This window comes from Mobula hypostoma, chromosome 5 (assembly GCF_963921235.1).
Source record: "Mobula hypostoma chromosome 5, sMobHyp1.1, whole genome shotgun sequence".
NCBI classification, from domain to species: Eukaryota; Metazoa; Chordata; class Chondrichthyes; order Myliobatiformes; family Myliobatidae; genus Mobula; species Mobula hypostoma.
This window is the reverse complement of record NC_086101.1, coordinates 11,024,751-11,042,559: the sequence shown is the minus strand read 5'-3', so window position 1 is coordinate 11,042,559 and position 17,809 is coordinate 11,024,751. Positions and strand designations below refer to the sequence as shown.

The 17,809-nt window shown below is 45.1% G+C and overlaps 1 protein-coding gene across 1 annotated transcript in view; it reads left to right on the top strand.

Annotated features, from left to right (window-relative positions):
• LOC134346581 (butyrophilin subfamily 1 member A1-like) overlaps positions 1 to 17,809 on the top strand; it is a 114,549-nt gene that overhangs the window by 37,323 nt on the left and 59,417 nt on the right. Inside the window, exon 3 of the mRNA XM_063048013.1 lies at positions 1,971 to 2,318. Within this exon, the coding sequence (XP_062904083.1) occupies positions 1,971 to 2,318 (348 nt within the window). The remainder of the gene's footprint in view (positions 1 to 1,970; positions 2,319 to 17,809) is intronic.

Here is a 17,809-nt window from a genome sequence, read left to right as displayed (position 1 = left end):
GCACCGTATGCCTTCTTAACCATAGAGTCAACCTGCGTAGCAGCTGTGAGTATCCTGCTGGACAACGGGGTGACCCTTTGGGGCTCCCTTTCAGAGAAAGGTAGTGCGGTCTGTTGTGACCATAGTGAACGTTAAATTTTCCTGAATGCTATTGGTATCGCTTTGCTTTGGAAATTGAAGAAGAAAAACTCAACTTATTAAAGAAGAGAGGCGCATAGCAAGGCAAATATAGCTCCATCTTGTTTAACAAAGGAGACATTTGATAGCATCATTTCTGGTTGATCTGCCACCCTTGTGCCTTTCGTTGTCATTCTGGAGACATGCAGTCCTTTCATCCGCCATCTCTTCATCTCTTCTTCTGTTTATTCTTTGTCTCTGATCTTGGAGACGTGCATTTCTCTGCTCCTTTCTGTCTTCCTCTCTCCTCCGTGATATAGTCACCGCTGTCCTTTGACTGCAGCAAAGGGTTTGACGGGTGTCTCGAAGTACTTCATTACAATAAGATTTAATTATCTCTTATTGATGGGTCTCAGTTTGATCTGTCCCAATCCTGCACATGCTGATGGTGATTAGCAGAAAGTGACCGCTGGAAATAGAGCTGCCCTGCCCTTTTGCTCCGGTAGGTGTCGCTGCTGTGAGCATCGTGAGTCGCTCCTGAGGCTGGCTGTGCGCATGCGTCATCCTGTTGTGTCCGTGAAAGCTGAAATCTGCTCGGGTGAAAGCGGGGCTTGTTGATTTTGACGAGTGAGCAATTTTATACGAATATATAACCCTGAAGTTTGCATGCATTCTGTAAGTTAGAACATTTTAAGTCGACTTAGTCAAAAAAAGTGCCCCTGTAATGCACCGTTTGGGCTAATTGGAGGTCACAAACAGACAAGCAGAGCATGAGAATTTTAGCAGTATATAGATAGATATAACCCTGAAGTTTGCATGCATTCTGTAAGTTAGCACATTTTGTCGATTTAGTCAAAAAAAGTGCTGCTGTAATGCACCGTTTCGGCTAATTGGAGGTCACAAACAGACAAACAGAGCATGAGAATTTTAGTAGTATATAGATGGACTCGGACCCCAAGATCCCTCTGATCCTCCACACTGTCAAGAGTCTTATTATTAAATCGATATTCTTCCATCATATTTGACCTACCAAAATGAACCACTTCACACTTATCTGAGTGAAGCTCCTTCTCCCACTTCTCAGCCCAGTTTTGCATCCTATTGATGTCCCTCTGTAACCTCTGACAGCCCTCCACACTATCCACAACACCTCCAAACTTTGTGTCATCATGTTTGATTGGGAGCAGTGATGGAGCTTCAAGATGGCAGGAGAGATATTTGATTGGGAGTAATGATGGAGCCTCAGCTTCTTGCAATTTATATTAAAAAATAAATAACGACTGGACAATGTCAATATAAAGTTGCTACTTCAACCCTCAAATGTTGGTCTTTGAGCACTTGGAATGCAATAAACTTTCCTCATCAAATTTTTTGTTGTAATTTAGGTTTTTCTGTCCAGCTTCAGCCTGGTTGGATTTCACATACAGATTTCCGTGCTGAGTCCCACCCACACCATTACCCACCCTCGGACCTAAACCATCCCTTTCTTCATGCTTGTTGGGTGGGTTGTGGTGGAGTGACTGTGGGATGTTATTTTCCACCCTGGTACTCTGTGGGATGCCAAACTATTTTGATGGCTACAGGGGGTGGGGTAGATGCAGGGGCAGAGTCAATATTTTTTAACATTGTTATGATAACCTGTAGTAAATTTATATGCAAACTTGTGTTAAAACCAGCTACCAATTTACTCATTTCAATTTAATGGTATGTAATCAAAATCATAATACTTGCTGAGATTTTTTTCATTTGAGTTCACAGTCTTGGTTGTGATGTGGTTGATCTGTATATTGGGTAACAAGTTCCTCATCAATATTCAACATGTGTTCCTTATTTTATCAATTATTTCTCTCCAGGTGATTTTATCCTACTTGTACCTGATGAGCCTTTTGTAGCAATTGCAGGTGAAGATGTTGTACTGGATTGTGAGATGCTCCCACCAACCTCTGCCAGCAACATGACAGTGTGGTGGCTGAAATCAGGTCTCAGCTCACCCATCCACGTGTACAGACATGGACAAGATTACCCCCTCGCCCAACACCAGGATTACAGAGGAAGGACAGAACTGTTTAAAGATGAAATTACCAAAGGAAATGTTTCCCTCAGAATAAAGAACGTAAGGCTCAACGATGAAGGGCAATATATGTGTTCAGTGGAAGACAGAACTGACTTGAAACAAGCTACAGTTGAACTGCGTGTTCTCAGTGAGTATTATTGCCATTTGTACCACGGTGTAGTGGAAACTTTTGTTTTGCATGCCATCCAGATAGATCATCTCATTCACAAGTATATTGAGGTAGTAAAAAGAAAACAATGTGGAATATAGTTCTGTTGTTGCAGAGAAATTACAGTGCAAGTAATTACACATTTACACAGTAAGGTGTGAGTGCTGCGTTGAGTTAGACTGGGGGTACAAGTGTTCATATCTCAGTGTGTGAGATGTCCATTCAGGAGTTTGATAACCATGGCATAGAAACTGTCCTCGAGTCTGTTGGTTTGTACTCTCAGGGGTTTGTATCTTCTACTCAATGGGAGAGGGGAGAAGAGAGAATGACAAGGGTCGGTGGGGTCTGTGTGTGGGGTCTCCGCCGCATCTGCTCTCAGGATGAGGCTTTTCATTCCAGGATGAAGGAGAAGTCTTCCTTTTTTAAAGAGAGGGGCTTCCCTCCCTCCACCATCAACTCTGCTCTCAAATGCATGTCTGCCACTTCACTCACATCTGCTCTCTCCCCATCCTCCCTCCACCCCACTAGGGATAGGGTCCCCCTTGTCCTCACCTACCAGCCCACCAGCCTCCGGGTCCAAAATATAATTCTCCATAACTTCCGCCACCTCCAATAGGAACCCACCACCAAGCACATCTTTCCATCCCCTCCCTTTCTGCTTTCCGCAGGGATCTCTCCCCACACGACTCCCTTGTCCATTTGCCCCCCACATCCCTTCCCACCAATCTCCCTCCCGGAACTTATTCTTTTAAGCAGAACAAGTGCTACACCTGCCCTTACGCTTCCTCTGTCACCACCATTCGGGGCCCCAGACAGTCCTTACAGGTGACGCGACACTTCACCTGTGAGTCGGCTGGGGTGATGTCCTGTGTCCGGTGCTCCCAGTGTGGCCTTCTATATATTGGTGAGACCCGACGCAGGCTGGGAGATCATTTCGCTGAACACCTATGCTCTGTCCGCCAGAGAAAGCAGGATCTCCCAGTGGCCACACATTTTAATTCCGCGTCCCATTCCCATTCTGATATGTCAATCCACGGCCTCCTCTACTGTAAAGATGAAGCCACACTCAGGTTGGAGGAACAACACCTTATATTCCGTCTGGGTAGCCTCCAACCTGATGGCATGAACATTGACTTCTCTAACTTCTGTTAATGCCCCTCCTCCCCTTCTTACCCCATCCCTTAGTTATTGATTTATTATTCTCTCCCTCTCCCTCTCCCTCTCCCTCTGTCCCTCTCCCTCTGTCCTTCTGTCCCTCTCCCTCTGTCCCTCTCTATCTCTCTCTCTCTCTCTCTGTCCCTCTCACTATCACTCCTTGCCTGCTCTCCATCTTCTTCCGGGCTCCCCTCCCCCTTTCTTTCTCCCTAGGCCTCCCGTCCCATGCTCCTCCCCCTTCTCCATTTTTGTATCCCTTTTGCCAATCAACTTCCCAGTTCTTGACTTCCTCCATCCCCCTCCTGTTTTCTCCTGTCATTTCCGGTCTCCCCCTCCCCCTCCCCCTCCCACTTTCCAATCTCTTACTCTCTGTTCTTTGTTAGTCCTGACGAAGGGTGTTGGCCCGAAAAGTTGACTGTACCTCTTCCTATTGATGCTGCCTGGCCTGCTGCGTTCCACCAGCATTTTGTGTGTGTTGCTTGAATTTCCAGCATCTGCAGTTTCCTCGTATTTCTGTGATTATATCGGCTGCTTTCCCAACCCAGTGAGAAGTGTAGACAGAATCAGTGGAAGAGTCTGGTTTGCATGAAGGACCAGGCTTTGTTCACAACTCTTCAGTTTCTTCTCAAACCTTAGTCACAGAGTCACAGAAAAGTCCAACACAGAAACAAGGCCCTCTGTCCCATGTAGTCCATGCTGGACCATTTAAATTGCCTACCCCCATCGACTTGCACTGGGACCATGGCCCTCCACCCCCCTGCCAACCATGTACAGTACCTAACCAAGCTTCTCTTAAACATTGAAATCGACCTTGCATGCTCTGCTTGTGTTGGCAGCTTGTTCCACACTGTCACGAACCTCAGAGTGAAGGAGTTTCCCCTCATGAGCCCATTAAACTTTTCACCTTTCACCCTTAACACATGAACTCTGGTTGTATTCCCACCCAACCTCAATGGAAAAAGACTGCTTGCATTTACCCTATCTATACCCCTCAATATATTGTATACCTCTGTGAAATCTCAAGTTAAGTCAAGTCCCTTTTATTGTCATTTTGACCATAACTGCTGGTACAGTACACGGCGTTCTAAGGAATAAAGTCCTGACCTATTCAATCTTTCCTTGTAACTCAGATCCTTCAGACCCGGCAACATTCTTATAAAGTTTCTCTGTACTCTTTCAAACTTATTTACATCTTTCCCATAGGTAGGGGACCAAAACTGTACACAATGCTGTAAATTATACAACTTCAACATAGCAACCCGTCTCCTGTAGTCAAAACTTTGATTTATGAAGGCCAATGTGCCAAAAACTTTCTTAGTGACCCTATTAACCCATGACACTGCTTTCAACAAATTATTGACCTGTATTCCCAGATTCCATTGTTCTACCGCACTCTTCAGTGTCCTATCATTCACTGTGTAAGACCTATCCTGGTTGGTCCTATGAAGAGCAACACTTTGCACTTGCCTGTATTAAATACCACCTGTAATATTTAATTTCATGTTTCAGCTGGTCCAGATCCTGCTCCAAGCTATGATAGTCTTCCTCATTATCTACTACACCCCCAGTTTTGGTGTCATCTGTAAATTTGCTGATCCAGTTAACCTCATTATCATCTAGCTGCCAAACAACAACATACCCAGCACCGATCCCTCTGGCATTCCACTAGGCACAGGCCTCCAGTCAAAGAGGCAACCCTCTACTCCCATGCTGTGGCTTCTCCTACAAAGCCAATGTCCAATTCAATTTACTACCACATCTTGAATGCCTAGTGACTGAACTGTCTTGACCAACCTCCCATGTAGGACCCTGTCAAACACCCCTTACTAAAGTCATTGTAGACAACATTCACTGCAAATCCAGTTTAAACCACTCTGCACTCCTCCTCCCCTGTTCCCCACCACCCCCCGCCCCCCTTCACATGGAGCATGAGCCAACTTTCCTGCTTGGATGTCAGAGCTCTTCCATCTCCAGTACAGTTCATCTCTTTTGTGCAGGTCCCACCATCCATAGAAGAGAGCTTGATGATCCAAACATCTTGAGCTCTCCCTCCTGCACCAACTCCTTAGCCACGTGTTAAAGGGTGTAATCTTCCTATTTGTGTTCTAAATAGCGTATGGCATGGGTAGCAATCCTGAGATCATAACCCCGGATGTCCTGCCCTTTAACTTGGCACCTAACTCCCTGAACTCACTTTGCAGAACAGCGTTACTCTTCCTACCTATGCCATTGGTACCTACATTGACCATAACCTCTGGCTGTTGACCATCCCACTTTGGAATGCTGAGGACTCGATCCAAGATGTCCCAGACCTTGGCATCCGGGATGCAACACACAATCCAGGAATCTTGTTTTCATCCACAGAACCTCTTTTCCGTTCTCCTAAGTAAAGTATCCCCTATCACCACAGCTTACCTCTTCTACTGCCCCCTCCCTCCTTCTCTTCTGAGTTAAAGGGCCAGACTCAGTGCCAGAGACCTAACTGCTGTGACTTTCCTCTGCGAGGTCAGCACTTGGCACAGTAACCAAAGTACCTGTTGTGCGGTGGATGGCCACAGGGGTACTCTTGTACTGTCTGTTTAACCCCTTTCCCCTTCTTGACTATCACCCAGTCTCCTGTGCCACACCATGGTTGTAACTACCTTTCTAATTATCCAATCTATCACCCCCTCAGTCTTCCAAATGATCCGAAGTTCATCCAGTTCCAGCTCAAACTCCTTAACACGGAGTGTTCGAAGCCACAGCTGGATGCACTTCTCGTAGTTGTAGTCGTCAGGGACACTGCAGGACTCCCTGTCTTTCCACATCCTGTAAGTGGAACATTCAACTATCCTGCCTGGCATCACTGCTGTTCTATCTGAGCAAATATAAAGAAAGGAAAACAATAATAAACTGTGGAGAAATAATTATCTACAGCTTTTCACTTTCTCTCACTCAAGCCTCTCCTCAGTGAAGCCTCGAAGAGCTGAAGCATCAAAATCCCAATTCTATCTCTGTCTGCTCCACCAACGGTCAGTCCAACAGTGGCTGCTCCACTTGCCTCTGCCTTACTTTAGTTTCTTTTTGTCAATCAATCCCGCTGATACGGCGCTGTGCTGCTCAAGGCTCCAATCTGCCACAAGCGACTGTTTTTTCTACTCAATTGGCGAACCTGAGTGAACTACCCATTCTCAGGCTTCGATCTCTGTGATGGAGGCTGCTCAACGTTACAGGAGGCAGGTAGCGAGGTGACTGTCAGGAGAGGGAAAAGGGAATAGAGAGACAGTGCAGAATAACCCTGTGGCCATTCCCCTCAATAACTAGTATACCACTCTGAGTGGTGTTGGGGGAATGACCTACTGGGGGAAAGACACAGTGACCAGGGCTCTGGCACTGAGTCTGGTTCTGGGACTCAGAAGGGAAGGGGGTAGAAGATGAGTACAGTAGTGATCGGGGATTAGGGCTGAGGATGGTGCAGTTGCTATATAAGCAAAGACAGTGTGTAATAAAATTCCAGGAAGGACAGACAGATAATAGAGCAACATTTCAGTCAGTGCAATGAGTTGCAGTGTAATGGGGGATGAAATCGAAAAGGATTATGAATACAGGACTGATGGAGTTTTATCTGAATGTGTGCAATATATGAAATAAGGTAAATGATCTTGTAGCTCTGTTAGAGAGTGGTAGGTATGATATTGTGGGCATCACTGAATCATAGCTGAAAGAAGATTATAGTGGGGAACTTATCATCCACGGATTCACATTGTATTGAAAGGAAAGGCAGGTAGGCAGAAGGGGTGGTGTGGCTCTGCTGATTAAAAAATGAAATCAAATCCTTAGAAAAGGGTGACATAGGATCGACGTGGGTAGAGCAAAAGAACTGCAAGGGTACAAAGACCATGCTGGGAGTTATATACAGGCCTCTGAACTACAAGATATGAGCTACAGTAGAGTAAAGGAAATTACATAGGCTTGATAGAGGAGATGGCCAAAGTTGATTGGAATGGGACACTAGCAGAGATGATGGCAGAGCAGCAATGGCTGGAGTTTTTGGGAGCAATTCAGAAGGCACAGGATTGATGCAGTACATCCCAAACAAGTATCGTAAAGACAGGGTGATACAACCATGGCACAACCAAAACAAAAAAGAGGGCATATAACAGAACCAAAATTATTCGAAAGCTTTTAAAAAACAACCAAAAGAAGGCAACCGAAAAAGACGTAAGAAACAAAAAGATGAAATATAAAGATAAGCGAACCAATCATATCAGACGATACCAAAAGTTGTTTCAGATATACAAAGAGTAAAAGAAAGGTGAGAGTAGATATTGGACACTGGAAAACTACTTTGGAGATGGATTATTGAGGGAAAGGGAAATGATGGATGAACTTAAGAAGGATTTTGCATCAGTCTTCACTATGGAAGACCCTAGCAGTATGCTGGATGTTTGAGACTGTTGGGGGCAGAAGTGAGTGAAGTTATCATTATGAGGGAGAAGGTGCTTTGGAAACATGAAAAGTCTGAAGGTAGATCAGTCCCTTGGAACTGCTGGACTACACTTGAGGGTACTAAAATAGGTAGGAGCATAGAAAACCTACAGCACAATACAAACCCCTCGGCCCACAATGCTGTACCGAACCTGTACTTACTTTAGAAATTACCTAGAGTTACCCATAGCTCTCTAATTTTGTAAGCTTCATGTACCTATCCAAAAGTTTCTGAAAGTCCCTATTGTATCTACCTCCACAACTGTTGCGAGCAGCCCATTCCAAATTGTGCCCTCTCATGTTAGCCATTTTAGCCCTGGGATAACGCCTCTGACCATCCACACAATCAGTACCTGCCATCATTTTATACACTTTTATCAGGTCACCTCTTATCCTCCGTTGCTCCAAGGACAAAAGGCCAAGTTCACTCAACCTATTCTCATAAGGCATGCTCCCCAATCCAGGCAACATCATTACGAATCTCCTCTGCACCCTTTCTATAGTTTCCACGTCCTTCCTGTAGTGAGGTCACCAGGACTAAGCACAGTATTTGGTGACCAGGGTCCTATAAAGCTGTAACATTACTCTCAGCTCTTAAACTCAAACCCACGGTTGATGAAGGCCAATGCACCGTATGCCTTCTTAACCACAGAGTCAACCTGCGCAGCATTGAATGATCTATGGACTCAGACCCCAAGGTCCCTGTGATCCTCCTCACTGCAAAGAGTCTTACCATTAATACGATATTCTTCCATCATATTTGACCTATCAAAATGAACCACCTCACACTTATCTGGGTTGAACTCCATCTGCCAGTTCTCAGCCCGATTTTGCATCCTATTGATGTCCCGCTATAAACTGACAGCCCTCCACACAATCCACAACACCCCCAACCTTTGTGTTATCAGCAAATTTGCTAACCCATCCTTCCACTTCCTTATCCAGGTCATTAATAAACATCACGAAGAGAAGGGGTCCCAGAACAGATCTCTGATGCACACCACTGGTCACTGACCTCCATGCAGTATATGACCCGTCTACAACCACTCTTTGCCTTCTGTGGCCAAGCCAATTCTGGCTCCACAAAGTAATGTCCCCTTGGATCCCATACCTCCTTACTTTCTCAATAAGCATAGTGTGGGGTACTTTATCAAATGCCTTGCTGAAATCCATGTACACTACATCTCCTGCTCTACCTTCATCAATGTGTTTCGTCACAGTCTCAAAAAATTCAGTCAGGCCCACAAAGGCACAACCTGGCTTTGACAAAGCCATGCTGAATATTCCCAATCATATTATGCCTCTCCAAATCTTCATAAATCCTGCTTCTCAAGATCTTTGCCATCAACTTACCAACCACTGAAGTAAGAGTCACTGGTCTATAATTTCCTGGGCTATCTCTACTACCTTGCTTGGATAAGAGAAAAATATCCGTAACATTCTAACCTTCAGAACCTCTCCTGTCCTCATTGATGTTGCAAGGATCATCACCAGAGGCTCAGCATATACTCCCTCGCTTCTCACAGTAGCCTGGGGTACGCCCCATCTGCACCGGTGACTTATCCAGCTTGATGCTTTCCCGAAGCTCCAGCACATCCTCCTACAATCACCAAGATTTTTTTCCGTGGCGAATACTGAAGCAAAGTATTCATTAAGTACCTCTGCTATTTCCTCTAGTTCCATACACACTTTTCTGCTGTCACACTGGATTGGTCCTATTCTCTCATGTCTTATTCTCTTGCTCTTCACATACTTGTAGAGTGCCTTGGGGGATTCCTTAATCCTTCCCACCAAGGCCTTCTCATGGCCCCTTCTGGCTCTCCTAATTTCATTCTTAATTTCCTTCTTGCGAGCCTTATAATTTTCTGGATCTCTATCATTACCTAGTTCTTTGCACCTTTTGTAAGCTCTTCTTTTATTCTTGACTAGATTTACAACAGCCTTTGTACACCACGGTCTCTGTACCCTACCATCCTTTCCTTTTCTTATTGGAATGTACCTATGCAGAACTCCACACAAATATCCCGTGAACATTTCCCACATTTCTTCCGTATGTTTCCTGAGGACAGCTGTTTCCAATTTATGCTTCCAAGTTCCTGCCTGATGGCCTTATATTTCCCCTTACTCCAATTAAAGGTTTCCCTGACTTGTCTGTTCCTATCCCTCTCCAATACTATGGTAAAGGAGATAGAATTGTGATCACTATTTCCAAAATGCTCTCCCACTGAGAGACTTGACACCTGACCAGGTTCATTTCCCAATACCAGATCAAGTACAGCCTCTCCTCTTCTCAGCTTATCTACATAATGTGTCAAGAAAACTTCCTGAACACACCAAAGAAACTCCACCCCATCTAAACACCTTACTCTAGATAGATGCCAATCAATATTTGGGAAATTAAAATCTCCCACCACAACAGCCCTGTTATTGTTACACCTTTGCAGAATTTATCTTTGTCTCCCTATCTGCTCCTCAATGTCCCTGTTACTATGGGTGGTCTATAAAAAACACCCAGTAGAGTTATTGATCCCTTCCTGTTCCTAACCTCCACCCACAGAGACTCCGTAGACAACCCCTCCATGACTTCCTCTCTTTCGGCAGCCGTGACACTATCTCTGATCAACAGTGCCACACCCCCACCTCTTTTGCCTCCCTCCCTGTCCTTTCTGAAATACCTAAAGCCTGGCACTTGAAGTAGCCGTTCCTGTCCCTACACCATTGAAGTCTCTGTAATGGCCACAGCATCATAGCTCCAAGTGCTGATCCACGCTCTAAGCTCATCTGTTTTGTTCATATAACTCCTCGCATTAAAACAGACACATCTCAAACCATCGGTCTGAGCGCATCCTTCTCTATCACCTGCCTATCCTCCCTTTCACACTGTCTCCAAGCTTTCTCTATTTGTGAGCCAAACTCCCTTTCCTCGTTACTTCAATTTGGTTCCCACCCCCCAGTAATTCTAGTTTAAACTCTCCCCAATAGCCTTAGCAAATCTCCCCGCCAGGATATTGGTCCCCCTCGGATTCAAGTGCAACCCGTCCTTTTTGTACAGGTCACACCTGCCCCAAAAGAGGTCCCAATGATCCAGAAATCTGAATCCCTGCCCCCCCGCTCCAATCCCACAGCCACACATTTATCCTCCACCTCACTCTGTTCCTGTACTCACTGTCGCGTGGCACAGGCAGTAATCCCGAGATTACTACCTTTGAGGTCCTGCTTCTCAACTTCCTTCCTAACTCCCTGCAGTCTGTTTTCAGGACCTCCTCCCTTTTCCTACCTATGTTGTTGGTACCAATATGTACCACAACCTGTGGCTGTTCTCCTTCCTACTTCAGGATATCATGGTCTTGATCAGAAACACCCCGGACCCTGGCACCTGGGAGACAAACTACCATCCGCGTTTCTTTCCTGCATCCACAGAATCGCCTGTCTGACCCCCTGACGATAGAATCCCCTATCACTGCTGCCATCCTTTTCCTTTCCCTATCCTTCTGAGCCACAGGGCCAGACTCTGTTGCTTCCACCAGGTTGGCCGTTCACCCCAACAGTACTCAAACAGGAGTACTTATTGTGAAGGCGGAGAGCTACTGGGGTACTCTCTAGCATCTGCTTCTTGCCCTTCCCTCTCCTGACTGCTACCCACTTATCAGTCTCCCCTGACTACCTGCCTATAGCTTCTCTCTATCACCTCCTCACTCTCCCTGATCAGACGAAGGTCATCGAGCTGCATCCCCAGTTCCCTAACATGGCCCCTACAGAGCTGCAGCTCGATGCACCTGGTGCAGATGTGGCCGTCTGGGAGGCTGGGAGTCTCCAGGACCTCCCACATCTGACACCGAGCACAGAAAACCAGCCTCCCACATATACTTCCTGTCTGTATTCTACAGATAACCTACCTTTCCTCGACCGTTTATTGCCGAAGCCCTGTTGAGCCAAAGCCTTCCTACTCTGATGCCTGTTTCTCCAATTCCTGCTGTATAAATCTGTCTTCTCTTTCAACTCTTCTCGCTGTTGTCACTGGCTGACCTCCACGCGCTTGCACAGTCGTGTCCCGTTCAAACAGCTGAAGAAATAACAAGGCTGACGAACTTCGAGCATGGGTCAGTATATGGAACTACAATGTTGTGGCCATTACAGGGACAGAGACTCGGCCATCACAAAGGCAAGAATGGTTGCTGGATGTTCCAGTGATTAGATATTTCAAAAGGGGTGGGTGTGGGGGTGGTGAACGAGGTGGGGGAGTGGCATTGTTAATTAGGGATAGTATCACAGCTGCAGAAAGGGAGGTTGTCATGGAGGGATTGTCTACTGAGTCAGTGAGGGTGGAGGTTTGAAACAGGAAGGGAGCAATCCCTCTATTCGGAGCATTCTATAGACCCTCCAGAAAGCAACAAAGACACTGGGGAACAGATCGGGAGGCAGATTTTTAAAAGGTGCAAATATAACAGGGTTGTTGTCACGGGAATGTTAATTTGCCTAACATTGATTGGCACTTGCTTCATGCAAGAGGATTAGAATTTGTTCTGTGTTTGTCCAGGAAGGATTGGTGCACAGTCTGTTAACAGGCTGACTAGAGATACTCACTGCGGAGGGAGCTCAGTGAATTTGGTTGATTGTTGAGCTGAAGGGCTTGTCTTCTGAGGAAAGATTGATCAGATTGGGCCATGGTCCCTGGAAAATGAAAATATTTGGCAATGAAACTATCCTCTAAGAGGACCAAATCACAAACAGGAGAAAATCTGCAGATACTGGAAATCCAAGCAACACACACAAAGTGCTGGAGGAAGTCAATAGGCCAGGCAGCATCTACGGGAAAAAGTACAGTCGACGTTTTCACAAGATCACAAGACAAAGGAGCAGAAGTAGGCCATTCGACCCATCGAGTCTTCTCTGCCACTCCCCACGAGCTAAACTATTCTTCCATCTCGTTCCAATTTCCGGCTTTTTTCCCATATCCCTTGATACCCTGACTAATTAGATACCTATCAATCGAATTCCATAAATTCACGACCCTCTGGCTAAAAAAATTTCTCCTCATTTCTGTTTTAAATGGGTAACCTCTGATTCTAAGACTGTGGCCTGTTGTCCTGGACTCACCCACCCAGGGAAACAGCCTTTCCACATCTACTCTGTCCAACCCTTTCAACATTCGAAATGTTTCTTTGAGATCCCCTCTCATTCTTCTATACTCTAGTGAATACAGTCCAAGAGCCGACAAACGCTCCTCATATGTTAGCCCCTGCATTCCAGGAATCATCTTCGTAAATCTTCTCTGAACTCTCTCCAACATCAGTACATCCCTTCTAAGATAGGGGGCCCAAAACTGCACACAGTATTCCAAATGAGGTCTCACCAGTGCCCCATAGAGCCTCATCAACACCTCCTTACTCTAATACACTATTCCTCTTGAAATGAATGCCAACATAGCATTCGCTTTCCTTACCACCAATCCAACTTGGTGGTTAACCTTTAGGGTATCCTGCATGAGGACCCCCAAGTCCCTTTGCACTTCCGAGTTTTGAATTTTCTCCCAATCTAAATAATAATCTGCCCGATTATTTCTTCTTCCAAAATGTACAACCGTACATTTCTCAACTTTGTATCTCATCTGCCATTTCTTTGCCCACTCTCCTAAACTGACCAAGTCTCTCTGCAACCTTTCCGTTTCTTCAACACTTCCTGCTCCTCCACCTATCTTGGTGTCATCCGCAAACTTAGCCACAAAACCTTTTAATCCATAATCTAAATCATCGATATACATTGTAAAAAGAAGCGGCCCCAACACCGACCTCTGCGGAACACCACTGGTAACCGGCAACCAATCAGAATAGGATCCCTTTATTCCCAGCCTTTGCTTTCTGCCTATCAGCCAATGCTCCACCCATTTCAATATCTTTCCTGTAATTCCATGGGCTCTCCTCTTATTAAGCAGCCTCTTATGCGGCACCTTATCGAAGGCCTTTTGAAAATCCAAATACACAACATCCACAGCTTCTCCCTTGTCAATCTTATTTGAGATTACCTCAAAAAATTCCAATAGGTTGGTGAGGCAGGATCTTCCTTTCATGAAACCATGCTGGCTTCGGCCTATCCTGTCACGCACATTCAGGTATTTCATAACCTCGTCCTTGAGGATCCACTCCAATAACTTTCCAACTACCGATGTCAGACTAATAGGTCTGTAATATTCTTTTTGCTGCCTCCCTCCTTTCTAAAACAGCAGAACTACATTTGTGACCTTCCAGTCCTCCGGAACCATGCCAGAGACTATTGATTCCTGGAAGTCATTTCCAATGCCTCCACAATCTCCAAAGCTAGCTCCTTCAGAGCCCGTGGGTGCACCTCATCCGGTCTGGGAGACTTATCTATTCTTAGTCCATTTATCTTCCCAAGCACTTTCTCTCTAGTTATCTTGACTGTACCTAATTCTATTCCCTGAGACCTCTGGCTATCAGCTATGTTGCTAATGTCTTCCACTGTGAAGACTGATGCAAAATACTCATTTAGTTCCTCTGCCATCTCTTTGTTACTCATTATAATTTCTCCAGCATCATTTTCAATTGGTCCTATATCTACCCATGACACTCTTTTACTCCTCATATATTTAAAAAACTCTTAGTATCCTTTTGTATGTAAATTGCCAACTTCCTTTCATAATTCATCTTTTCTTTCCTAATGACTTTCTTAGTTTCGTTCTGTAAGTTTTTGAAAGTCGTCCAGTCCTCTGTTTTCCCACTAAGTTTTGCTTTCTTGTACGCCGTCTCTTTTGCTTTTATTTTAGCCTTAACCTCTCTTATTAGCCACATTTGTGCCATTTTTCCATTCATGATTTTCTTTTTTCTTGGAATATATTTTTTCCTACACTTTCCTTATTTCTTGTTGGAATTTCATCCAATTCTGCTCTGCCGTCCCTCCATCTAGCTTATTTTTCCAATCTACTTTGGCTAGGTCCTCTCTCATACCACTGTAATTTCCCCTGTTCCACTGAAATATTGATACACCGGATACCAGCTTCTCCTTTTCAAATTTGAAACTGAACTCAGTCATATTATGATCACTACTTCCAAGGGGTTCCGTTACCTCCAGCTCCCTAATCGTCTCAGGTTCGTTACACGGCACCCAATCCAAAACAGCCGGTCCCCTGGTGGGCTTCTGGACAAGCTGCTCCAAAAAGCCATCCTGTAGGCATTCTACAAACTCCCTCTCCTGAGATCCATTACCTTCCTGACTTTCCCAATCCACTTTCATATTAAAATCCCCATAATTATCTTGACGTTTTCCTTCTGACACGCTTTTTTATTTCCAGCTGTAACTTGTAGTCCACATCCCGGCTGCTGTTTGGAGGCCTGTATATAACTGCTATTAGTGTCTTTTTACCCTTGCCATTTCTTAACTCGACCCAAAAGGATTCTACCTCTTCTGATCCTATGTCCCTTCTTTCTAGTGATTTGATATCGTTGCTTACCATCAGGGCCACGCCACCCCCTTTACCTACCTTCCTATCCTTCCTGTACACTGTGTATCCTTGGATATTCAGCTCCCAATCACATCCATCATTTAGCCATGACTCGGTGATGGCCACAATGTCATATCTTTTAACCCGTAGCTGTACAACAAGGTCATCCACTTTATTTTTAATGCTGTGTGCACTTAAGTACAGTACATTTAGATCAGTATCTGTTACTGATTTTGCTATATTTCTATCGCACAGCAAATTATCCTGTCTATTCACCTGCCTGTCCTTCTTGCCATCCTTGCTGCATAGTATCTTTGACTTATTTCTGTTTTCCTCTTCCTTGACCCTAACACCCTGGTTTCCTACCCCCTGCCAACTTAGTTTAAACCCTCCCTAACAGCTATATTAAACAATCCTGCCAGGATATTAGTACTCTTTGAGTTCAGGTGTAACCCACCGTCTTTGTACAAGTCATACCTCCCCCAAAATAGATCCCAATGATCCAAGAATTTGAAGCCCTGCCCCCTGCACCAGTTACTTAGCCTCATCTGCTTAATCCTGCTGTTCTTACCTTCATTAGCACATGGCTCAGGCAGCAATCCTGAGATTATTAGTCTGGAGATCTGGCTTTTCAATTTTCTTCCTAGGTCCCAGTAATCTTCCTTCAGGATCTCCTCTCTTTTTCTGTCTATGTTATTTTACCAACATGTACCAAGACTTCTGGCTGCTCGCCTTCTCTCCTCAGGATACTCTGTACCCGATCTGAGACATCCCGTTCCCTGGCACCAGGGAGGTAACACACCATCCGGGTATCCTTGTCCAGCTCACAGAATCTCTTGTCTGTTCCTCTCACTATGGAATGCTTTATAACTACTGCATTTCTCCTTGTCTCTTGATCACAGCACTGGGCAGAGTACCAGAGTCCCGTTCGCTGTGATCTTCCTGTGTCAGGGCAACCTCCCCAACAGTATCGAAAACAATATATCGATTTCTGAGGGGGACTGTCACAGAGGTGCTGTCCACTATCTCTCTATAGGTATTATCAATCACCTCCTCACTTTCCCTAATTAGCTGAAAGTCATCAAGTTGCAGCTCCAGATCCCTAACATGGTCCTTAAGGAGCCTCATCTCAATGCACCTGGTGCAGATGTAATCCTTGGGGAGGCTGGGAGTCTCCCGGGGTCCCCACATCTGGCACTCCAAGCACAACACTAATCCTAGATGCATACCTCTAAAGCTACAGTTATTATTAAATAAATAAACCTGTAACTTACCCCTTTACTATGAGACTCAATGGTCACAGGAAGCCTCTTCCCGTTTCTGCCAAAGCCCTATCACTCTGCACCCTCTCACTCCGGTGCCCGCTGGATATGGCGGTGTTCTTTTTAAGCCTTCCGCGCTCTGAGGTCATGTGCCTGCGCAGACCCGGCCTTACCTCACTTACCTCGTCCTCAGCCTCTGCTCACCAAAGCCTCCTGAAGGGCCTGTACTGTGCTGTACTTTTCTATGTTTTCTATGTTCTATGTTGGGTAGGCTTACCAGATTAATTACTATGAGAGTTATCATATCACGAGAGATCAGATAGTTTAGTTACTTTTTTCCTTGCAGTTCAGAAAACAATGATTGAACTTGTCTGTTCAACTAACACCCTAATTGAGCTTCACAGGGCAGATACAGAAGTTTCCATCGGGTAACAGGACAGCACAGCACAGAACAGGCTCCTTGGCCAACAATATCACTAGCAACCAAAATGCCTAATACAACTAATCCCATGTAATTGCATGTGATTGATATGCCCCCATTCCCTGTTTGTTCTTTTTTTTCCTGTCTAAATGTATTTTAGACATTTTGTTTGTACCCACTCCTCTCAGTTACCCTGTGACACATTCCAGACACTTTCTTCCTGCCCCCTAATCCTATGTCCAAGTACAAGATTTCCACTGGAGGAGAAAGCACTGACTAACTATCCTATGTACGCCTATCATATTTAAAATACTGTACATCAATCAGGATGCCCGTCGGCCTCCAACACTCCAGAGAAAACTATCTATTTGTCCAACTTTGTGCTGTACTTAAAACTCTAAGACAACATTCTGTTAAACCAGTTCTGCACACTCTCCTCCACTGTCCCCACATACCTTCTGTAATGTGGCACACAGAATATTCCAGTTGTGACCTGACTAAAGTTTTGTGCTGCTGCAACATGACTTCCAGGCTTTTCTGATCGACGTCCCAACGGGTGAAGGCAACGGTGCTGTAAGCACCTTTATCACCCTATTTACCTGCACACTTTCAGGGTGTTACGAACTCGCACCATAAGATTGCGCTGTACATCTACGCTTTTGAAAACATGGAATAGTACAGATTAGCAACAAGTTTTTTTACTCTCAAT